Genomic DNA, 25,224 nt, shown 5'->3' with positions numbered 1-25,224 from the left:
TTTGCAACTGGAACTAAGAATAACACCACTCAAACCACGCTGATGGAGTAAGACAGGCACACCACAAACACGTGCACACGCCACAATGGCCTGGAACACAGAAATGACATGACATGCACAATAACCATAAGTGGCTTGAAACTTACTCGTTACTCAGCTCTTAAAAAACAGGTGGTGAGCGCTCTCCCAGCTATATACACAAGAGAGAACAAATGTTAACTATGGTATTCTATTCCCTGAGCTGAGTTAAAGTCACAGATAATGCTGGGCCACACACAATGCAGAGGAAACCTCAATATTTGAAAAAGTATCTTTGAAAAAGTTTGACAGCACCTATAAGTGTAAACACACACACACACAGAGTTCAGTAAAATCTCTCACCATCTCCTCTGTTGCATCTCACACAATGTACATGAGCCAGCCTGATCGAGGTTAAGTGCTTTAATACAAGGCACATTCTGCATGGCACCTCCCCTTGGTACCCATTTTTCCCCAATGCCAGCTAGGACATCCACATTAAAAAACCACCCTCTAAGAAGAGAGTCAGAGCATCTCCAAGCCCTTAGAGTGGCCTCTCTCAGCAACGCCTCCGCGACTTTTCCCACTGTTCACATTCCTTCACCCAACTGGGAAACATGCAATTATTTATATTAATTTATGTTCAGGAAAAAGGCTTAAATCCTACTGAAGTCTGCATGGTTAGGGTATGATGTAATTCAGGCAATGGAAATTCTCCTGTACAAGGGACATGTAGATTGTCAAATTCCAGCAGCAGTTGGCTTGGCTACGAGTAATCCAGGGGCTTACATAGCCAGCTTATATCCGCTTCCCCCTTTGTATGTATATCCCTTCCTTTCTTACAGAGCCTAAACAGACATTTAACCATGGTGGAGTCTCATTGCATCTCTGCACAGAGCTAAACAATCAACTGAACCTGCAGGGACAGGTGCCGACCCTGTTTATCTCCTCAGCTCATCAAGAGAATATGCCCAGCCACTCAACTCCATGCTGAATCTTTGTCTTCAGTTTGTGCCCCCACTGCAGCAGGTGGTTAATGCTATCAAGAGCCTGGCTGGCAGGTAGCTATTGAGCTCACCTGTTAATAACCTCCGGTTTGCACTGATCACCATTCAGAGCTCTGCAAAGTGTACCGTTTGGTTTCCAAGAAACTCCAGCCTCCCTGAAGAACATCCCCCTCCAGCTTGTGCAGACATCACCTTTTCCAGCTCTCGATCTTAAAACACTGTACCAAGCATTGTCAGTACCATTATCCCCATATTGCAGGTGGGGAAACAGAAGCACAGAGAGCTGAAGGCGCTGAAAAGCAGAGGCCTGCATTTTTAAAGGTATTTAGGCATTGCTGAGCTCAGCCAGTGGGATTTGGGCTCCTAAAGGAGACTTGGGCTCCTAAATCAGTTACGTATGGCAACGCTGAGCTCAGCAATGGCTAACTACCTTTAAAATCTGGGCCAAATTGACTTGCCCAAGGTGTCACAGTGCATCAGGGTCAATCAGCATTCAGTTCTCTTGACTCCCACTCCTATGCCCTATCTGTTGGGCCAAAATCCCTCCTGATTTACAGCAGGGGTGGGGGTGGGGATAGTGCTCTGGGCTTTTTCGGGGTAGGGAAAGGAGAGCTAGAGGAGGAAGAGCTTGCAAATTCTGTAGCTGTGTGAACTGGTTCCCCCAACGTTCAGAGAATCCATCAGCCTCAACCCCAGCTTTGAAAGCAAAATGTTTTGCACGGCTCTTATCTCAGCCCATCTCTGCAAAGCCCCTGTAATGCAGCCAGGAGTTTTGGCCTACAGTTTCCCTTAATTAAGCAATGGGAATTAAGTAATGAAATGTTAAGAGGCTCTCTCACATTTGCAGAATGCTAGTACTTGGAAAGGGCTGGCTGAATCATTAAGTCATCAGCTCTCTGCAAGTATAGGATCATCAGGATATAATTAGGAGCTTGACATGTAAACAGCTTTGTAATTAATTTCTGCTGCCCCACCTCTCCCACTTTCTCCCCCGCAGGTCTGGACAAAAAGGAGGCAGCTGTAAAATGAAGAATTTAACTTGGCTTTTAATTCAACGCTGAGGAGATGCAACAGAACAATCAGATCTAGTGGTATTACATACCAGAAGGTAGGTGTGTGGTGTGGATCTGTTTTTCATCAATGCTGCCTTGGAGGATTTACATGAACCTAAAGCTTTAGGTTCCCTTTTAACAGAGAGAAAATAGAATCCATCGGAGATATTATTCCTCTTCCCGCTCCTTTTGTGTTGAATTCATTGGCCACTGAACCTTCTGCATGAACTTCCTATGGTCAAGGAAGCCTACAGATAAGGGGTAATGTTTCAGCACCATATGCAGGGAATTACACACATAATTCTGGCTAACGCTAATGGGAACCGCAGCTCTGCTGCACATGGTGCTGAAACCATATTTGGAAGAGCAATAAAAAGCAGATTGACTAATTCACACACGCTATTCAGGATCAACAAATGTAGACTATATAACCTCTAGAAAGAGTGAAGCATGGTACGCCTGCATAGCAACATAGCACAGTCTTCAACAGATAAATTCAGAATTTAACAGACGATGATGTCCTTCCCTATGGTTTTTTTTTAAGCCACCCCTAAAACAATTCTCCATTCAATTTTACAGGGTGATTCAAAAAAATCCTGATCCCCTTTCTGCCTTTTTCAATTACTTTCCATTGGGTTTCTCTATCTTTGGCACTGAGAAACACTGAGGGATATGATAACTTGTAGTTTTCTTTTTATTCAACAGCAGCAAAAAGAAACTGTTCTGTCAAGCACAGACAGTTTCCCAGGTTCTCTATAAGAGACACGATGCAATCTGGTCCCTTGCACAAGGTGCCACAAATACTCCTGTTCCCTTGCACAAGGAGCTTCTAGTCAAATTAGCCATATTATTACTCTCTCTCTCTCTCTCTGATGGGGCAAATCATCAGGCTAGAGCAGTGGTGAGCAACCTGCATGTGGCCCATCAGGGTAATCTGATTGTGGGCGACGAGACATTTTGCTGATGTTGACCTTCCGCAGGCATGGCCCTCTGCAGCTCCCATTGGCCAGAAACGGCAAACCGTGGCCACCAGGAGCTGCGGGGGGCCGTGCCTGTGGATGGCCAACGTCAACAAAATGTCTCATGGCTCACAATCAGATTACTCTGATGGGCTGCATGCGGCCCGCAAGTTGCCCACCACTGGCCTAGAGCAACAGCTGAACTTGGATGTTAGGCATCATGTCATATTCTTGTCTGCAAAGGCTGGTAGTGATAAGTATTAGAAAATACCTAGCTTCTCTCTTGACATAACACGCACTAGAAGAGTTCAGGATTAGTGCTAACATTCATTCAAAACATCCATATCTATTCACAGCGAGCCTCGTGTGTGATGTGGCACTGACCTCATGTCCCACTCCTGTTCCCACCAAAGTCAATGGCAGAACTCCCATGGACTTCAATAGGAGCACGATCAGGCCCATGGTGTGGTACAACAGAATCACAGAATATCAGGATTGGAAGGGACCTCAGGAGGTCATCTAGTCCAACCCCTGCTCAAAGCAGGGTCAATCCCCAACTAAATCATCCCAGCCAGGGCTTTGTCAAGCCTGACCTTAAAAATATCTAAGGAAGGAAATTCCACCACCTCCCTAGGTAACCCATTCCAGTGTTTCACCGCCCTCCTAGTGAAAAAGTTTTTCCTAATATCCAACCTAAACCTCCCCCACTGCAACTTGAGACCATTACTCCTTGTCCTGTCCTCTTCTACCACTGAGAATAGTCTAGATCCATCCTCTTTGGAACCCCCTTTCAGGTAGTTGAAAGCAGCTATCAAATCCCCCCTCATTGTTCTCTTCTGCAGATTAAATAATCCCAGTTCCCTCAGCCTCTCCTCATAAGTCATGTGTTCCAGTCCCCTAATCATTTTTGTTGCCCTCCGCTGGACGCTTTCCAATTTTTCCACATCCTTCTTGTGGTGTGGGGCCCCAAACTGGACACAGTACTCCAGATGAGGCCTCACCAATGTCGAATAGAGGGGAACGATCACGTCCCTCGATCTGCTGGCAATGCCCCTACTTATACATCCCAAAATGCCATTGGCCTTCTTGGCAACAAGGGCACACTGTTGACTCATATCCAGCTTCTCGTCCACTGTAACCCCTAGGTCCTTTTCTGCAGAACTGCTGCCGAGCCATTCGGTCCCTAGTCTGTAGCAGTGCATGGGATTTTTCCGTCCTAAGTGCAGGACTCTGCATTTGTCCTTGTTGAACCTCATCAGATTTCTTTTGGCCCAATCCTCTAATTTGTCTAGGTCCTCTGTATCCTATCCCTACCCTCCAGGGTATCTACCTCTCCTCCCAGTTTAGTGTCTGGGAGGAGAGGTAGATACGCTGGAGGGTAGGGATAGGATTGCTGAGGGTGCAATCCACACCATCCTCCAGATCATTTATGAAGATATTGAACAAAACCGGCCCCAGGACCGACCCTTGGGGCACTCCACTTGATACCGGCTGCCAATTAGACATGGAGCCATTGATCACTACCCGTTGAGCCCGACAATCTAGCCAACTTTCTACCCACCTTATAGTCCATTCATCCAGCCCATACTTCTTAATAATAATCGCTCGCCTGGTTGGATACAGAACATTAGCAGTTGACTTTTTTGGTTCTTTCCCAGACCTCCAGAAGGAAGAGAATACTGAGGGTTTACCGCCCCCTGAAAGTCATCTGCAAAGATAGCACAGAGTTTATGTCAGAAGTGAGGCCAGGTCCACTGGAGAGGTTGATTATTTTCCTAGCAAGCATCGGCAGTTCAATACATTCTACATTAGTTAAAAACTGGAATGAATCTCGCCCTCCTGTTTAGTGGGACAGGCTAGATATGGATGCCAATGAAACCCAGAAAATATTACACACAAGTAATTCAGCTTTTCCTTTTACCTGTAACATCTATAGTACTTCTGAGATCTTACTGCAGCCATCTTGAATTATGGGACCCAGAAACAAGGCTACAGAGGAAACCTTAAAGATCAAACACATCATTTGGCATGAACATGCCAAAGCAAGAAAACAAACATATGGAGCTTGCTCCTCTTGTACAAGGGAAAAATAATGAACTGTAACATCCTAAGGGAAAGTGAGAGCCCTAAACTAAGATGGGAATAAATTTAAAAATAATTGTTTCTATCCTTCTACGTAATTGTATCTGTAATTGTACCAACTGATGCCTTACCAACATAAAATCACATGGATGGTCCACATGTTGACCTAAATTCTTTCGTCTCCCCCCCCCCCCACACACACACACACCCCGCCAAGGACAGGTAAAAGATTTTATATTATGGGAAAGCTATAGCAAAGATTTTGCATTCGTTCCTGAAGGGGTGAGCATCATGGCCAGGATTCAGTCACGTGGAAGGGAGTTCCACAGTCATGGGACAGCCACTGAAAAGACTTCATCCCCAGTCCTACCCGTGTCATTGAGAAGCTCATTGTTCTTGGGCAGTGCAGCAATCATGGAAGGATTTGTAGAGAAAGATGTGGGGTCTGGTGCTAGAGCCCAGCCCAAGCACACCGAGAGCTCTGAAGACCAACACCTAGATCTTAAACTCGCTAGACTATGGACAACCACTGAGGCAATCAGAGCACTAGGGTGACAAGAGACCCATATCTGACAAGCCAGCAACTTCTTGTACTTGCTAGATATTATTTTATGTATCTGGTTTCATTCCCAAGCACAGTGTGTTGTTACAATCAAGCCTGGAAGCCAAGAATGCCCAGAGCACTGAGACCTGGCTTATGTTGGACAGGATGGGGTATGGACCTCGAGCCATTCTGAGATGGTGCAGCCTAACGCTGCCCCCTCTCAACCGGCGCAACCTAATGGACACCAAACCCCATATGGGTTACCAAAGGTGTAGGTCAAAGACAAGCGTAGCCTGTGGTATCTTGTTTTTAAGAAGTCTGAATTATGGAGACTGGACAGGAAGGCTACCTGATAATGAGTGAATGTACTTGGGCAAGATGCTTACAGCAGAGGGGTTATGTGCTCTTACCTGGGCTAAAGGAAAGGATCTGGAGACACTGGACGGCTCGTAAAGGAGCCTCTTCCAGGCACTCATTAGCGCCAGTGGGCCCGTATTCATAGCCTGTTGAACAGCATGGTGCTGTAGATACTCTCCCACTTTCCCAAGCAACACGTATCACATGCCCTAATCAGATTCTTCTTAGAGACCGAGGCCCTAAGCCAATGCATAAAAACAGGCAATCCTCAACCTTTCGGTGGGAAGGGGAATAAATGTATCACATCTTTGTATAAATCCAGTGTTTGTCAGACATGCTGGGTTGACAGCCCAGATCAATGAAATCTTCTCCGCTCTGGAAGCTTTACCACACTGCATTGAAAATATGCCAACCCCTGGAAATACCACCTCTATGGATGGTGATGTTACGGTCTCCAGCTATATTCGATCCCCACCGCCTTTATGGCAAGACTGCAAGGAATGATGCCAATTGCAATGGGGGTTTTCACCACATGGGACAACTAAGAAGAGAACTAAGATTACCCAACTCATTTCACATGGGCCCCAAAACTCCCTTTGGGTGGAAATTACCATCAGTCATTATCAGTGGCCTGAGCAGGAGTGGAATGAAGGACTCTAAGGTTAAGAAGTGCCACAGATCATTACTAATCCCCTGACCTGTCCAGTTCCCTTAAAAGCAGTTTCACCAAGATCCATATTTTTTATTCCCCCAAGTACTAAATTTCCACTACCTCAAAAGGCATCAAATTCCAGCCCTTTGCTACAGCTTCAAATTTTCACACTCTGGTTCCAGACACCTCATTAGCTTCCTTGCCACTGGTCCAAGATACAGGGTGTTTGCTCTTAAACATGCCAGAAGCAGTCATCACGACTGTCTGAATACATGCTGGCTCCAAGATCTCATATCTATTTTTTAAATACATAAAGATGAAATTAAGCAGACAGTTGTAAAGCCATGGGGGTTGCAAGTTTCTTCTTGGAAAACTTGTGCTAATCCCAGTTCCAGAAATAATACCAGGCATGGTCCTCAATGTGGGAAGGCAACATCCTCTAATATCTTTGATCACCCTGTTTAACAGGTGGCTTCAGTGATGGCCGATGGTGCCTGGATGCCTGTTTAGGACGTACTGCAAAGCACACCCGTGGGGTAAAAGCTGGTGGCCCAACTCCCCGGCCAGTATGTTGAATAAGGCTTGGAACAACGGCAGGGATTTCACTCCCTTTCGCTGGGATTTTCTATGTTTAACAAAACAGTTCCCTCTCAGCTCAATGTCTATAGTTCCTTCCTGGACTTTCCTATAGCCTCTTCCCATTAAGGTTTCTGCCACTGCTTCCCACAGGTATCAGTCTGGGCCCCCCCCTCCCATTGCTGTATCTGAGCACCTCACAATCTTTCGTGTCTTCAACCTTCACAACCTTCAACCTTGTGGTGCAGGGCAGTGCGGTTATCCTCATTGTACAGATGGGAACTGAGGCACAGAGAGACTAAGCGGTTTGCCCAAGGTCACACAGGAAGTTTGTGGCAGAACATGGGTCCCCTGAGACCTAGGTTAGTGTCCTAACCACTAGACCATTTTTGCTCTCTGTCTCCTATCAGACCTTCTGCCTGGCTGGTGCAGAGAGTCCCTCTTGATCCTTCCATCTTCCTCCTTGAGTAGGTTTCCTCTTAGAGGAAGTGTTGTCTCAAGGTTGTCACCTGACTCAACTCATCAGCCAGAGCCTTGAAACAGGGCATTGGGTCACTTGCATATGCCCCAGATCAGTGCCCTGTTACAGTACTGCTTCCATCTTTAGAAGCCATAAACTAGTGGTCCTCAGCCAGGGTACACATACCACTGGGGGCACACAGAGGTCTTCCAGGCGGTAAACCAGCTCATCTAGAGATTTGCCTAGTTTTACAACAGGCTCCATAAAAAACACTAGCGAAGTCAGGACAAACTAAAATTTCGTACAGACAATGACTTGTTTCTACTGCTCTGTATACTATACACTGAAATGTACGGACAATATTTATATTCCAATTGATTTATTTTATAAATATATGGTAACAATGAAAAAGCCAGCCATTTTTCAGTAACAGTGTGCCAGGACACTTTTGTATTTTTAGGTCTGATTTTGTAAGCAAGCAGTTTTTAAGTGAGGGGAAACTCGGGGTACACACAAGACAAATCAGACTCCTGAAAGGGGCACAGTCATCTGGAAAGGTTGAGAGCCACTGCCATAAATTGACGGTGTTTGCTTTGGTTCCCTTCTCGTACCAACCGGTGTCTGAAACACTGGCCTTTCTCCATTCCTTCTTCCACTCTCCCTCTGTAATATGAAGCAAACTTTTTCTACAAAAACTGAAAGAAAAATTTAGAGCATACGTCCTTAATTTTGAGACATTTATATTTTTTGGCCTGCATGTTTTCAGCATCACCCCGCCAAGCACTCCTTGCTGCTTGGCAGGCCAACAAAACCTGCTCACCCATAAACAAATGAACTTCAACTCCCCCGTCACGCTTAAAAAAAAAAAAAAAAAAAAAAAAAAAGTGGACAGCTGTTAATAGGATAAGCTTTTTAACTAGAACTTTTAAACATTGGGAACTTATCTTGTAAACAGAGCAGAAAGACTACATGGAAAGCTATTTGAAGCAGTGCTCTGCAAGGTGGTTGATGCTAGTAATTATTACCCATCCATTCTAGTGATCTGTTCTGCAAAGGGGCAGAGGGGAAATAAAGCAGGCAACAGCATTCATTTTGATTTATCTGCAAATGCAAATTAATCACTTGCTTTAAGGATAAGGCCAGGAGGAATTCAGGGCTCTCACAACCTCTCTTTGTAGTGGGGGCACTACAGAAGCAGGGAAAAATTCCATCTCAGTTTCCTAAAGGTGTGAGGCGGTTTGGGGAGAATCAGACAGGATGTCCCCTCTTCCGCACACAAGCTGGTAATTCCAAGCGGTTTTATCCATGACGATCTCTAGTGTAGAAGGGGCTTGAGCTGCACAGTTCAGTGCTGTCTACATTTGAAAACACAGAAGGAATTTAGAAAGGCAGAAAGCTAATCATCCAACGTGGAGTTTGACAAAGACGTGTGATCTAAAAGGACTGATCCAAAGCCCAGTGAAGTCAACGGGAGCCTTTCCACTGATTTCAATGGGCAGTAGATCAGACCCTAAACCTCAGGTTCCAGTTAACTAAATAAAGTCAATTTATAAAGAATCCAAGCTAGCTCAGAGGATGAGAATGGTGAGAGACTTCCTCTGTCTGGATCAGATAACTCTAAGTTACCCACTAGAGAAGACTTTGCTTACATATACGAGACCACAGACAACTCGGCAAGACACTAAGGAATTCAAAGTCTTCAGCTCCAGTTACTGTCTGTATAGTGTTCTGAAGCCCCTCTGAATGCAGCCAGCTCAGACTCAGTGATGTCATCTTATTTTGCTGGGTCCTGAAACAGAGATCTAGTCCCATGCCTTTCTGCTTTTGGAGGTTCTTCTCAGCTGGATGCCGTAGGTGGGCACCACGGCTGTGTAATACCCAACAATGTGTAGCCTACGCTCTGGAATGCCCCTTTGGCACGTCAGCCTTATCTTCCACTTTTACATACCACATGCAGAAATCCAATATTTCCTGTGCAGGTTCCTGAACTGCCACTCAGTGGGGACCTGGTATCACACAGGCCTGTGTGCTGGGAGCCAGGGAATCTGTACTGGAAGCTGAACAAAGTCAGTGTTATCTGGGAATAAAAACTCAGGCCTCCCCTGCTATTATTCAGGGATCCTTTGGCACCCAATGCAACTTCCTCAGTGATTTCAGCATTTCTGCCCTTAGCCTTGTCCCGTGGCCTCTTGCACACCCTGTCAATGTTAACACTGGCCATATTCATCCCCGATCTGTATCCATAAACGATTGCTAGGTGGGAAGGACCAGTTTTAACCCACTCCTCATCCGCGAAGAGATTTACAGATACATTTTCAACCCCAGGTCTATGTAACTTCATGCACAACTGTGGGCTCACACACCCCTACCCCTACTTTGCAGACGGTTCAAAAGAAACGGGTAACTCCCCTCCCTCACCATCACACACACACACACACACACACACACACACACACAGAGCACAACTACAGATGCAACACCGCACTGTGGGGAGAAATAATTCTTACACAGCTCTACAACGGAAGGGCAGAAGACTTGAAAACAACAAGAGAGTCATAGTTCATTTTGCAGAGAACTTAAAACACCAGAAGGAGATCGTATGTAGAATGTATTGTGTATTGGTGACTCAGTCCACACACACACCCTACCAAGGCACTGGGAACAGCACCCAGAAATTTTCCAAACTGTCCAGAAAACTTCTTTGAGCACAAACAAAACATGCAGAACAAATCCCAAACCCTGAAGCGTTTACACACTGTGCAAGATACCATCTGGTAACGACAACTGCATTTCCTCATTCTTGGATCTGCTCCCTTTTCGGCATCTTTCCTCCTTTCTCAGGGATTCCTGAGGGTTCTGCCAGGGGAATAAAACCATCTTCCAAGTGCACGTGCACACAAAAGAAAAGAGGCTCGTTACTTTAATTACATTTCATTGGAATCAAAATAATGGCTTGGCTTCGCTTCTCAATGTCAATAGACACTAATCTTATTTATCCAAATAACAGAGGATATCACACTAGGAGAAACCCACCAGTCCAGCAACTTGGGACAACCAGAAATGCTGGGGCCTGGAAAAGTGAAATTTTATTACTTACTGCTCACAGTTATGCTTCTCACTTGCACTTAAAAATCCTGGATCCTTTGACTGACTCACATTTGATATGATACGGACCGTGAAAACCACCCTCTTTCCTCACGTTTCCTCCCAGAAAGGGGGACGTAATGGAAGATGTCTGCAAAATTATTTTGCTAACTCCACTAACCAGTTGCATCTTCAATGGTAAGAATATAGGTGAGAAACAGCAGCTACAATAAAAACTTGGGACAAGTGGGTTTTCTTGTCAGATGACCTCATTTGGTATCCAAGTTGCACTTCACATTTGTTTGTTTGTTTTCAGTCTGAGGGACCTGAAAACAACACAAGGAATGGGTTTCAGGGCAAGCTGCAGAATACACATCTGGGAATGTGACCTTGTTTCAAATCAAATGAAACTGGTCTATATCAGAGTGGAATTTACAACAACCCTCCCACCTTCCAAACAAGCCGTTCCTGGTAAGAGCCTGATCCGGAGAGATGCCCAGAGCCCTCAACTCTACTGAAACCAAAAGCTGAGGGAACTGGGCATTTTCCAATAGCTTCTCAGTCTCTTGCAGATCAGGACCTCAGTTAAGAGCAGATATTTAGAGAGTGAACCCTTGGCATCCGTAGCACCCAATGACATGGAACCGGAGAGGAGGTGGGTGAAAGAAAGAAGCTGCGGAAGAAATGGGCATCCTTCAAAATGCAGGATTAGAAAGTCCGTCTGCAGTGCTAGTTCCAAGGCACAAAGGTTAGCCCAAAAGACATCCAGGCAGTTGCAAAGCTCCCAGCATAGCCTGCATTTCACCCTATCCCTGCAAATGTTCACCCAGTCTTCAGCTCCCCAGCAGGGACTCCAATAACCCTGACTTTCGTTTCCCTCGCTTTAAAAAGGTGGTACGTCTTAGCTGAAACTTTGCTTTGCACAAGGGATCGGCAAACTGCATCATGTTATTCACATCGGCTCTTTGAATCTTTCAGATTAAAAATAACCATTCAGAAGGTGCTGGGATTTATCCCAGAACACACAAGTCAACATCCACATGAATCAGTAAATAACACACCTACCATCATTTCCCACCGCCTACCTAGGGTTGCCAACCTTCCAGGATTGGCCTGGAGTCTCCAGGAATTAAAGGTTAGTCTTTAATTAAAGACTAACGTCATGTGATGAAATCTCCAGGAATACATCCAACCAAAACTGGTAACCCTACCCCACCCACCTCCTCCACCTCGGCAAGATAAAGTCAAAGCAAATGAACTGACACCATCTGCATGCTTCTTGTACAAGGATTAAAAGTTTCAGGAGACTAGAATGACTTCTGTGACTTGGAATACTAACGAGGGCTCTACTGTTCCTCGACAGGTTGATAACCAAATGACGAGTCTGTGCATCACTAAGAATGACACAAGCCAAGAATCTTTACACTTTCCAGACTCTGCTCCAGGAGGGCTGCTTCTAATTGAGGTGCTGGAAGAGAGAAATGCTAACCCTTTCTCCTAAAACTACTCTCTCTTTTGGATGACCATCATGACGCTGGGGCCTTCCCACAACAGGGTCTCAGAACAATTTCTCTGGCTGGGTTTTTATAAGATCACCTATCACCAGCCATAAGAACACCTAATGATTTAGAATGACCTCCTGAGGTCCCTTCCAATCCTGATATTCTATGATTCTATGATTAGGGTGAGACTGTGTCATTACTATATGGAGGTGTGGCAAGAATACGTTCATCTCTCCAACGCCAAGGCAAAGTTAGTAGCCTGAAGCTGAGGTTAATGGACTCAGGGCTTCTGAAGACCAAGCTACTTATTTGGGGTATGTCTCCACAGCAGCTGGGAGCGTGCTTCCCAGTGCAGATAGAGACTAAAAATAGCACTGTGACCACAACTGAATGGGAGGAAGCCTGAGCTAGTTGGCCTGACCGCCAAGTACCTATGGGGGTGGCTAGCCCAACCTGCTTGCCATGCATTTGTGGCTACGTTGCTATTTTTAGCATGTTAATTTAAGCACAGCTAGTGTTGCTTGCCCACCCGCGCTGGGAAGCACGCTCCCAGCTGCTGTTTTAAATACGGGTTTGGGAGCCTAACTTTCAGCGCCTGTTTTCTAAAATCTTGGCCTGAGCAGCTCCGGATGAAGGCAGGGCTTTTTTTGTCACCTGCCAGACTGGATCTATGTTGCTATTTCTACTCTGAATAGAAGTGTCCCTTCCACAGATGTAGCAGCTGCAGCAGCCATTAGCTTAGCACAGCTAGGGGCTAAGAGTTTGCCGACAGCTATAACAGCCCAAATAATCCTACCCACAGCCAGAGACTTGGGTGAGAAGCCTTCATTTAGGTAAGGCTGAGCAGGTCCCATGTGTTAATTGAACACACAGTACAGACCAGATGCTCCGGAAGGAAATATCTCTTGGCCAGTCAGTGACCTGTGTTCTATTCTGGGCAGAAACCACCATATCCAGCTGGGGAATTTGCAGGGGTGGGAAAACTGGAATAGACACGAAACTCCCGGGAGTCAGACCTCAAAGGATTTTGCAATGGCAAATGTTTGACTCAGCAAAGAATAAGGGATACACCAGAGCCTGTGGGAAACAAGAGCCTTACCCCTCCCCTGAAGAAAATATGCAATTGTCGTACGGCCAGTTTCCAAGACAGGGAGCATAACCTGAAAGGAAGCTAAATATCAACAGCCTTCCCGATTTAGCAGAGTACAACGTTTTTCCAAATGAGCATGGAGCACGTGAGCTGTCAGAGAGAATATTGCCGGTGTTACGCCACCCCAGGAAATGACAAATTCATTTCTTTGTCCGTCATTTGCCTCAGGTAGGACACCACTGTTTATTTGCCCTGAGAGAAAGCACCCAGTGTCGGCATAATCTGCTCCCCCTGAATAAGTGAAACTCCTGTAGACTTGAAGGGAAGCAGAATCAGGCCAATGCTGTGTGCTTTGAAAAATCTTGCTCTTGTCTCTGCTCAGAAATTCAGTTCAAGTCAGTTTAATTAACCAAGATGTCAGAGTCAGTAAGTGCACTAGTTATCTAATTACATCTAAATCACAATGCTTGGAAGAGTGGTTCTACTCTGAAAAGTGACTCTACAAACACCATGTGGTGATCCATGCCTGCTGTCTCCATAACAAACAGGCACAGTGTACAAGTACAAAGATTGTCCTTTCCTAACTGCCAATGCAGCATATTCAACCTGGGCTCATAGTCAAGCTGGGTTCCTTCCTTACCATGTGTTATTTGCAAAATCTGCCCTCAGGGACACCTGTGCCACCACATTCCCTTCAGTGGGTTTGCAGAGGTGTATCTAACTGGAACTATTTGTGAAGGATGCACGAGATGAAATGGAATCCGTCTTAGTTATGAAGAAGCACTCTGAGCACAGCTAAATAGTCCAGTCCGTAAGCAGTTGGTTTGCTACTGTTAAAATTCGAACACTTCATGACAATTTCGCACAGGTGAAATATAAATGAATAACTAATAATTTATTTGGACTTTGTATTTATTCTCCAGATTGAATAATGCGTATTTCCAACAGTGGGTGAACATGGGCTGTGGCAACATTTGTGACACAGCCACGTCTATTCAACTCATCCCTATTTATTCCACCTTTATTTATAGATGTCTAGATTCCAAGGCAGAAGGGACCACTGTGATCATCTAGTCTCAGCCCCTGCAGAGCACAGGCCAGAGACCTGCCCCAACGTAATTCCTAGAGCAGAGCTTTTAGGAAAACATCCCATCTCGATTTAAAAATTAATCGGTGACGGAGAACCCATCACGACCTTTGGTAAATTGTTCCAATGGTTAATTACTCTCGCTGTTAAAAATTTACACTTTATTTCTGGTCTAAATTTGCCTAGTTTCAGTTTCCAGTCACTTGATCAGGTTAGACCTTTCTCTACTAGACTGAAGAGCCCATTATTAAATATTTGTTCCCCATGTAGATACTTGCAGATTGTTATCAAATCACCCCTTAACCTTCTCTTTGTTATGCTAAATAGATCGAGCTCTTTGAGTCTATTACTATAAGGCAGGATTTTCTAATCCTTTAATCATTCTCATGGCTCTTCTTTGAACCCTCTCCAATTTATCAACATGCTTCTTGAATTGTGGGAACCAGAACTGGATACATTATTCCAGCAGTGGTATCACAAGTGCCAAATACAGAGGTAAAATAACCTCTCTACTCCTACTCAAGATCTCCCCTGTTTATGCATCCCAGGATCTCATTAGCCCTTTTGGCCACAGCATCGCACTAGGCGCTCATGTTCAGCTGATTAGCCACCATGACATCCAAAACTTTTTCAAGGTCACTGCTTCTCAGGATAGGGTCCCCCATCCCGTAAGTGCAGTCTACATTCTTTGTTCATAAACAAATAATACATTTACATGTAGCCACATTAAAAAGTGTAGTTTGCTTGTGCCCAGTTTACCAAGAGATCCAGATCGCTCTGAATCAGTGACCTGCCTCTGTCACCATTAGATTAGAGTCTGTCAATAGTTCACACGCTCATTATGGGTAACCACTGCTCTCCTACAGGAGACTGCACTGAACACCTTGCCAGGCAAATACAAATGAAATAACTTCGGTTCTCTCCCATCTGGTGCAACCCACATTAATCCAACATGAGCCACTGAGCTAAGGGGAACTAGGTCTAGCCACTAGACAAGGGACAAAGATCCACACTGGATTAGTGTGGGTTACACATTAGGAATTCATTGGCCAGAAAAAAGTCATGGCTGCCGTGAAAGACGGAAGTCTATGAAAGGAAATGTATGTACTTTAACCAAGGTGATCTTCCAACGGGCTACCTACAATATGAACTCTAGCAACAGCTCTTCTTACTTCACATGAATATACGCAATCATTTTCTATTCTATTCCCGGAAAAATGCACCGGAATTGAACAAATAAATCAGTTAATTTCTCCAATTACTATCCTCCTGCTGCTTTAAATTTAATGGGATTAACGGACCCTTTAGAGAGGGAAAAAAAAAAGATTCCTAATAAACATTATACCCCGACTCTAGGACTAAAGGACTTAGCTCAAATTCCACAATAACCCACAGCAGCTGGCAGAGAGTTTCCCACCACAACAACTACACTTTTTTCAAAAGCTCAACATGCTTCTTAAAAGAGCATTTTTGCACAAAACACACTAATTCAGTAGCTTTGCAAGGGTTTAAATAAGAAACCTGAAAACGTACACATCAGGGTACATATAATGCAGGGTGTGTTGTAACACTGGAATTATAGGGTGCTTTTAATACACATTTTGGTATCATACTACCTTGTGTTGTGACCCACTAACAGCTAGCCAGGCTTGGCCCAGTCATGACTTGTCTGAGTAACTGAGCTCATTCTAGTGTACAAAAAACGTAACTTTTTTTCCCCATTCACTTTAATGAAAATCAAAAAGCATTAAAAGGTCCCAATCCTGCAGAGTCCAGAGCATCCTTCCATGAATGCAGTTCAGCTAACCTTGCCAGGAGGAGGTAATTATTTCATGAGCTATGAACGCTCATGTGTGATCCACTGTCTGCGAGTTGAAATCCTTGCTGAAAGAGAATCTCTGTGGTCCCTATTAAAGCCCTTTGCAAGCTGTCATAAAAATAAAGGGAAGGCTAACCACCTTTAAACTCCTCCTGGCCAGAGGAAAAAACCCTTTCACCTGTAAAGGGTTAAGAAGCTAAAGATAACCTCGCTGGCACCTGACCAAAATGACCAATGAGGAGACAAGATACTTTCAAAGCTGGGGGGGGCAGGGGGACAAAGGGTTCTCTGTCTGTGTGTTGCTTTTGCTGAGACCAGAGCAGGAATGCAGGTCAGAACTCCTGTAAAGGGCTAATAAGCAATCTAGTTAGAGATGCGTTAGATTGTGTTTTGTTTAAATGGCTGAGAAAATAAGTTGTGCTGAATGGAATGGATATTCCTGTTTTTGTGTCTTTTTGTAACTTAAGGTTTTGCCTAGACAGATTCTCTATGTTTTGAATCCAATTACCCTGTAAGGTATTTACCATCCTGATTTTACAGAGGCGATTCTTTTACTTTTTCTTAATTTCTTTTTCCTTGGCCTCCATAGCTCTCCTGTGGGCAGCCTCTTTGGCTGTTTCCTTGGTTTCTGTCATGTTTGCCTCTCTGTTTTTAACTAACTTTACACCCAAGAGTTAGAACTAAAAAAACAAACAAAAAACTTGGCTTTTCAAAACAAAAACAGGTTGTGCTGTAACTGGATACCTGTGTTCTCTGATCGTGATGGTCAGCCTACAGAAAAATCCTTTAAAAAACCCCCCAAAACTAACACCTTTGTCTCCAGGCAAATAGACAGAAAACCCCTGTAGTTGCTCTTAGGTAAAAAACAACTTCAGGTCTGTGAAGACTTGTGAACTACCCTGCCTTTAGGTAGAGAAAACTCCAACTCACAAAAGACAATTACCTTTTGTCTCTGCTCTGGTCCCCAAGCAAAGACCAAAAAAACCTCTAACTGCTTTCAGCTTAAAACTTGCTTTCCAGCAGCCCAAAGGGAAAAAAATATTTCCGTTTAAAATCTGTGCTTCTGGTTCAAAAAAAAAATCTCAAATTGATCTCAAAATGATTTCAAGTTAATCCCACCATGTCAAGGTTCCTTCCCCACTCTGAACTCTAGGGTATAGATGTGGGGACCTGCATGAAAACCCCCTAAGCTTATTTTTACCAGCTTAGGTTAAAACTTCCCCAAGGTACAAACTTTTTTACCTTTTGCCCCTGGACTTTATTACTGCCACCACCAAGCGTCAACAAATATATAACCAGGAAAGAGCCCGCTTGGAAACGTCTTTCCCCCCAAAATCCTCCCAAACCCTATACCCCCTTTCCTGGGGAAGGCTTGATAAAAATCCTCACCAATTTGCATAGGTGAACACAGACCCAAACCCTTGGATCTTAAGAACAATGAAAAAACAATCAGGTTCTTAAAAGAAGAATTTTAATTAAAGAAAAAGTAAAAGAATCACCTCTGTAAAATCAGGATGGTAAATACCTTACAGGGTAATCAGATTCAGAACATAGAGAATCCCTCTAGGCAAAACCTTAAGTTACAAAAAGACATAAAAACAGGAATATCCATTCCATTCAGCACAACTTATTTTCTCAGCCATTTAAACAAAACAGAATCTAACGCATCTCTAACTAGATTGCTTATTAGCCCTTTACAGGAGTTCTAACCTGCATTCCTGCTCTGGTCCCGGCAAAAGCAACACACAGACAGAGAGAACCCTTTGTTTCTTCCCCCCCCCCTCCAGCTTTGAAAGTATCTTGTCTCCTCATTGGTCATTTTGGTCAGGTGCCAGCGAGGTTATCCTAGCTTCTTAACCCTTTACAGGTGAAAGGTTTTTTCCTCTGGCCAGGAGGGATTTAAAGGTGGTTAGCCTTCCCTTTCTTTTTATGACACAAGCAATCTGACCCAGCATATGCATTTCTTTTGCGAATGCGAGGGAAAAACAGTCATCTGTACATCACAGCTGGGTATTCAGCTGTCATCTACATACCCTCTTGCAGTGTGAAATGGGGCTTCCACAAGGATGAACAGCCAAAAGAAAAAAAAACAAAAAACAAAAAACAAAAAAACAAAAACAGTGTTTGGTTTCTTGGCATCTGTTCTGGTCTGTGTTACCACCACCACCACCAGCAGTTATAAAAGAGTCTATAATTGATTCAGTCAATGCTCCCTTATTAAACCTAATGGTGTCTAACTAGGAAGGAACTGCAAGCCCCTGAGGATTTGTGGGAGAACAATTTCTGAGATGAGAAGAGGAAAAGAAGGTGGCAGCTTTCCTCAGAACAAGATGTGATGCTTAAAGGTTTCTTTAAAGCTAGGAAACAACTGACAACAACTCAGGGCAGGCCTTTCACAAGCAAAATCTGATGGGTGACTGCATTAGACTAGCATTAGAAAAGCTAGTCATAAAAAGAAGCTCTGAGTTTCCTATTTATGATAATTATACAATGAAATATTCCTCCTCCATACATGGTCCAATGAAGTCACACAGCCTTAAATAGGTGAATGAGACCTAGCATTTCTCCAACTTCAGCAAGGCTCCCACCCAAATCCATATGTGATATTGGTTTTTTACCTTGTATTTAGACTACACCACACTATGCTCTGCCCACAAGGGATGAATCCAGACCTTTGTGTGGAAAAGTTTTCGGTTGAATCGCAGGCTACTTTTCTGTGGCCAATGAGGTAAGACAACTTTAGCAGTGGCTTACTTTAAATTCCTTCCACTCCACGACATTGCATAATTCCTAGAGGAGTCATTATCTTAAGTTACTCAAGAGCCTTGCTGATAGGTCTTCCAAACTGGCCACTCTAGTACTGATGTGTAAGTTACCACATATTTCAAAACCACATGCTCCCAGATTACACATACTCACCATGGTCTTGTTTTCTGCCATTCATCGGTATCAGTGTAAAGCAGCAGGGCAAAAATCAAACAAATTACTTCATTCCTCCTGGGACAAAAGTGAATGTGAACAAAGCAGCAAGCATTTAGAAATTCAGGCAGCCATGTGTTGCTAAGTTCTTCTCCAGCTGGGAACTCCAAAAGGCTCGACGAAGTGCAACCAACAGACTTTTTCCCTAAGCCTGTGAGCATGCGCAAGACCCAGGATTTCTCAAATCCACGTCAGTGTAGCCTGGGAATGGAGGCTTCCGGGAGTGCAATGGTTTAATACATTTTCCCTGCTATAATTAGTGAAGTGCAAAGATAGATGGCTCAGGTGAAATAAGTTTCGGGATCTCCATCAAGTGCCAGGGGACATCTGTCTGTTCCACCACACCGAATGGAAATCTGCAACAAGTTGTGAAGACTAAAATCTAGGGCTCCTGGGGACTCTCCCATCCTGCAACAGCATAGGTGTTACAGAGGACTGAAGTGCATTACTACAGCAGTAGAGTGCAGGGTTGTCCCAGGCCTGGAATAGCAAGGGGGTCTCATAAGTCTGGTTTGAGGTGAAAAAGTTGTTTGGAAGATCCAGGACTAGGGAACTGCTAAATATTTGCTCTCACTCATCTGTGTTTCCATACATATGTAGCTCCACTGACCTGGCTGGGATTATTCCTGGTTTTTACCAGCGTAACAGAGCAGGTTCAGCTCCCCTGTGAACTGACTCCTGTGCAAAGAGAGATAACTGTGGCGGCTGTTGTAGATAAGTTTCTTTCTCTAACTAGAGAATACATTAAAGGAAGACAATAAAATGCAGGACTGCCAAGCAGGAGCAGAATGCAAATGCCATGGAATCCCTCCTGAATCCAGCACTAACAGCAGTGGCTAGGCCAGTGCAGAACAAAGTCACCAGCAGCAAATGGCCCACTCTGCTTGTACATATGCGTGCGCGCACACACACACACATGCTAATCAAATGGTTGAGACACCTGCCCCACTCAACCAGACTTCGCAGAGCTGAGCACGAGGAGGGAGGATGTTGCTAGAGCAAGATTTAGAAGGAAAGCCCGGCGCCCTGGGGGATGGGACTGGGATGCAGACGCGGCCATTTCCCGAGGGGATTCACAGCTGGGCGGGTTGCAGAGCTGTTCAACGACATTATTTTTTGGCTGAAAACAGCATCTTCATCGAAATGGACATTCCGGCAGAAAACAGCCATTCTCGGGGAAATTTTTCAAATGTTTGAGGAGAACAGGAACACCTTTGACCCAAACGAAAGCTTTTGTTTCCATCGACAGGCAGGAGCAAGAAAACATTTTCCCGACCAGCCTTAGGGGACTGGCCAGACTCCTGCTGTTTGCTGTAGCAGCTTTGGGACATGTGGCCCTCAAACTGAGTGGCCAAGAACAATAGGGACCAATTTACCGGTGCTGTTACACCGTACAGACGGCAAAGCCTGGAGATCTGTCTCCCCACAGGAAACTGGCGGTTTCGCAGCTGAGCACCCGGCAATGAACACTTACAAAACCAGGTTCAGGAGCCATATATCAGCTAACCAGAGTAGGTCCCCTTGGGCTGTCGTCTTTGTCACCCTTGGCTCCAAGAGCCAGGGCCCAGCACACAGCTCAGTAACCCTATGGCACTGCTATTTCTGGCTGCATTCTGTTTGTACCTCTGGCTGGAGTGAAATTTTCTAGCACTGACATCCTCCTGGTGTTGTCATAGGTCACTGGCGGGGCAAAGTCTTTGCCTGCGCCAAACAGTGTTCCCAGATAAGAAGTGGGTGGGGGTGGGATTGGGGTTATGTTCTGCATTGGTCCAAATAAAAGCTGGCCAAGGAAGGAGTGTTCAGGAATACGAAGCGAGAGCTCTGAATGCAATAAGCACAAAGACAGGCTTCCTGGTGCAGAAAGGGGAGAATACACCAGGGGCTTAACTCTACCATACAACCGTTGTAGCAAAAGAAAATGACAGAGCTAGTTTAGCGAGGGCCTGCTGTCCTTGCTTGGACTTGACTGATACTCCCAGAAAAAGGAAATTGTAGCTATATCTAAGAGAAATGGATTTCTCCTTCCTCCCCTTCACATAGTAGCCCTCCTGTCTTTATGTTTTTAAACTAGATATGAGTCAGATCCCAAACACACACTCACAGACCTCGGGGGAGTCAAAAATCTCAACTGGAAGTTTGCAATCTGAGCCAGCCACCCAACCTGGCCTTTGAAAAATAAGGCTTTTATATACTTGGCAGGATACAGCACTATTGGCGAGCTATAACCACTCCTGTATGGGGAGCAGAGAGCTAAACTGAGCTAAACTCTTCACTTCAATACTTCATTTCCCAAAGCTGCTGTCCTCCACCCCAGCGATATCTGCAGGATTACTTCATCCAGAACTGAAATGCAGCCACTGGGCCAAATTCTGCTTTCATTTACACCTGAGCAAGCCCTCCTGCTTCAGTGGTGCAGCCTAGGTGCAAGTGAGAAGAGAATTTGGTCTTTGTGACCCCTGGCTCTAAGAGTCTCAGTGCGCATGTAGAATAGGTCCATGAAACGTACCGAGCATGTGCAAGGGTGCGCTTGTCACCCATGCATCTGAGAAGACTCCCTTTTGCACATTTTGCTTATTCCAATATTAAACACACACAAAAAAACTAAGAGCATTTCTTCGGATAACTGTGCTCATTTATTCCGCTCTCCATGGATCATTTTCAAAGTTCCTTGTAGTTTATTCCCAAACAGGAATGTAAAGAATATATCTGAAATATGCCCCAACTTTAGTCCTTATCTAATAGGTCTCATTCCAAACACGGAGGGTAGGATGGTTGTACGCTGCATATTTTCTGTTGATCTAAGGCAGTGTGTGGATTTGTAAGAACTCAGAATCAACTTTAAACCCTCTAACTTTCAAGAACAGAAATTAACCTACGTGATCATTCAGGTCTACGTAACCGGTTTTGTTCCAATTCAAAAAACTTCAATGGGACTAAAGAAGTATGTTTGCAAGTCTATCATACATCAGCATTTCAAAGAGAGGATCCAGAAATAGCCATGCAAAACAGAAGCATGGTGATTAAAACAACAGTGAACTGGAGTTAAAAACAACCCCTTGGATAACCTCATGCCCCATTGCAAAGTCATTTTCCAAAGCATGTTCTGCTGAATGTTTAAAACTCATGCAGCAATCAGGCAAGGAATGAGTCCCCAGAGATGGGTTGCTCTCCTCATCTAAGTTCAGGGCCGGAGTTTGAGAACATTCAATTCCCAGAGCTTTAGCGGTCACAGGATGGATTCAGATTTCTAAGGCTTAGTCAAAATGCACCCTCTGGGCCTGCCAGTGTGAGGAGGATGGGACTGAGCCTTCTAGGATTACAGGTATTGCAGGATGTTAGGAGACATTTAGTATCCTCCGACATAGCGTCAAAACCTGACCCTTTGCCACATAGCGTCAAAACCTGACCCTTTGCCAAGTGAGAGCACCAGTGGCTGAGGACAGGGGGAAATCAGCCCTCCACTCAGACCCTGCATCTCACACCCGAAAGCAGCTGCAGTTTCTAGCAGCTGTGAAGGACTGGGGGATTTGTGGGGCAGCTAAAAATCCTCAGCTGGTTTGTGGACTCTTCGTGGCAAAAGTTTGAGGCCTACTGGTCCAGATAACCCAGCAGAAACATCCCTATGAAAAAAATCCCTTGGAAGATCTCCGGGTGGTGGGGGGTGGCGGCCAGGAAAAGGAAAGGAGGGGATCTGCCTCTCCCTCACTCACAAGAGAAATCCTAGCTGCTTCCTACCCATTACAGATGGACATCGCTGCAAGTCTAGCGCCCTGGATGCTGTGCAGCTGGTGTGTGCTGCTACATGCCCTGATGACGGTTTTATGTGCCAGCCAGCCACCCACTGTGCCCCGGGAGTCAAACATTCCAAAGCCGTGATGCCAGGAAGCCCAAGCCTGTTTCCTCCTTGATAGCAACAGGCACGTGGGTGACAGCTCTATTTACACCATGTCTGGGAGGTGCAGACTGCTATCTTTAAAAGGCCATAGCGGCCACGCCAGGGAGGAGACATGGGGACAGGGAACATGGCCTGCACTAGCTGTGGGGTTGCAGGAACAACATAGGAGGTTTCTGTAAAGCACTTTAACCCCCATTTAGTGTTCGGCGACGAGCTGCTGATCAGAGGCACACACAGAACATCTGCCTCCAGCCAAGGACATGGGCTAGAATTACAAATCCAGGACGCAGGGAACCTAAGCCCAAAAGTATCACGTTTCTGCCGACAGCGATATTGATTTTCTCCACTCAGCCTTTCTTCCATTTACCTGCACGTGGTTCTGGTGACAGGGGCAGGACTGACCGCCTGGGGAAACTTGCATCCTCTGTCTGTCCACAGACAGGAAACAGGCTGGACTGCGGACAAGTTGCCCACCACAACGGTCCCTGCCAAGATGCCTCAACCCAGGACGAACAGACCCACCTATAGCAGAAAGAGGCCTCCAGGGCCCACTCTCGAGTCCTGGATCTCTCTACAACGGTGCCAATGCAGCGCCAGCTGAGAAAGCGGTGCGAGAGATGTGGAAACTAGGAACTAGGCAGACACCTGCCCTTCCTGCACCCATCCCACACAGCCCAACGGCTATCAGTTGGCGACGACCCTCATCACTGCTGACCGGCTGTGCCTGGAACCAGAGGCCGAACGGCCCCACCCCACCCTGCATTTTCCCATAATACGTATGTTTACCGGCCACTGAAACTACTGCCCCGCAGGGGCAGATGGCACAGTCCACGCCCACGCCAGCGCCAAGAACCTGCTGGCAAGCAAGGGAGGTTTTATCGCTGGTGTAAGTCTCAGGGATGGTACAACGGCGTGGGTGAGGCAGGCCAGTCGGAGCAGCAAAGGAGCCCCCACACCTCGGGAGGGCGTGATGCTACTGCAGAAGCAAGAGGTGAATGCCAAGAATGCACCGTCCCTTTATGGCCCAGAAGCCAAAGCAAAGGGTAAAGCACGGTTCAGTTCAGCCTAGCCCTGGGAGGGAAAGCCACCATGTGTCCACTCAGAGACCCTTCCTCCTGGACTCTCCCCACCAGCCACAGTACCAAAGACCCACAGCACGACTTACAATGTGCCGGGGGTGGGGGGGGGGGGAAATTAAGTCATTCCCTGCAGCTGGCCTTACCCCACTACCCTGCAAATTCCCAAACTCACGACAGGCAACTGTCTTTCCCCAAGCCAGAGGGAGATGGCTTAACCCCAACTCCTAGATCGACGGTACCAACCCTGTGATAAAGCATTACTCCTTTTCCAGCGTATTAACTTGATTAGACAGTTACTCACTGCCTGCCCACACATGCATTAGACTGGTAACACTCACAGATCAGGCATGTAAGCAGGGTCTTAGGCACTGTGGAGATAGTGATTTAGTCACTTGCAGGTTTACACCCACCATGCAGTCATTTAGGTAACGATCATTCTTGACACATGGCTGCTCTGACTTCAGCATATGCCTGCTCTCGCTGGGCAATCTGCTCTAATTACTGGGGAGCAGAGGAAATAGAAGGGAGCGGTAATGCTGGGTGATATGAAAGAAAAACACTAGCAGGCTTTACACAATTCTCAGCTTAACGTGAGACAGAGCTTTAATTGATAAAACAGGTTTGCACGAATAAATGAACGCTTTCCATGAATCAGTGCTGCCCACTTTTCAGGCAGGCTTATGTTCTGAAAGCAAACTTCCCTCTGACTGCCCTGCACGTTCGGAGCTCAGCCCATGTTTCAAGAGGAACCCCCAGAGCCCCGGTGTTGGGAGGTAGAAGCATTGCAATGCACACTGAAAGGGGAATTATTTGAATTTGACTATTTAAAAAAAGAAATAAAAATCCAGTTTCCTTAAAATAGTATCTAATCCTAGAAATGTCCTGTAATACATTCCTTTAAGAAAACATTTAAGAGTTTTTCTTGCTCCTCCATGGGTCTTTTCCACAAGGGATAATTGACTAAGGCCTTGATCCTTCAAAC

At 45.4% G+C, this 25,224-nt stretch overlaps 1 protein-coding gene across 3 annotated transcripts in view; it reads right to left on the bottom strand.

Moving 5' to 3' along the window:
• The window catches only part of P3H2 (prolyl 3-hydroxylase 2), a 120,231-nt gene that overhangs the window by 79,404 nt on the left and 15,603 nt on the right, over positions 1 to 25,224 (bottom strand). The window contains exon 1 of one of the 3 annotated variants that reach the window (XM_074963350.1): positions 4,598 to 4,613. The exons of the other annotated variants lie outside the window; for them this stretch is intronic. Within the exon in view, the coding sequence (XP_074819451.1) occupies positions 4,598 to 4,609 (12 nt within the window). The 5' untranslated portion in view covers positions 4,610 to 4,613. Of the gene's footprint in view, positions 1 to 4,597; positions 4,614 to 25,224 lie in introns of those variants that run through there. 3 annotated transcript variants of the gene reach the window in all.

The sequence above is a fragment of the Natator depressus genome, chromosome 9 (assembly GCF_965152275.1).
Source record: "Natator depressus isolate rNatDep1 chromosome 9, rNatDep2.hap1, whole genome shotgun sequence".
NCBI classification, from domain to species: domain Eukaryota; kingdom Metazoa; phylum Chordata; order Testudines; family Cheloniidae; genus Natator; species Natator depressus.
This window is presented reverse-complemented; position numbering and strand designations above follow the sequence as displayed.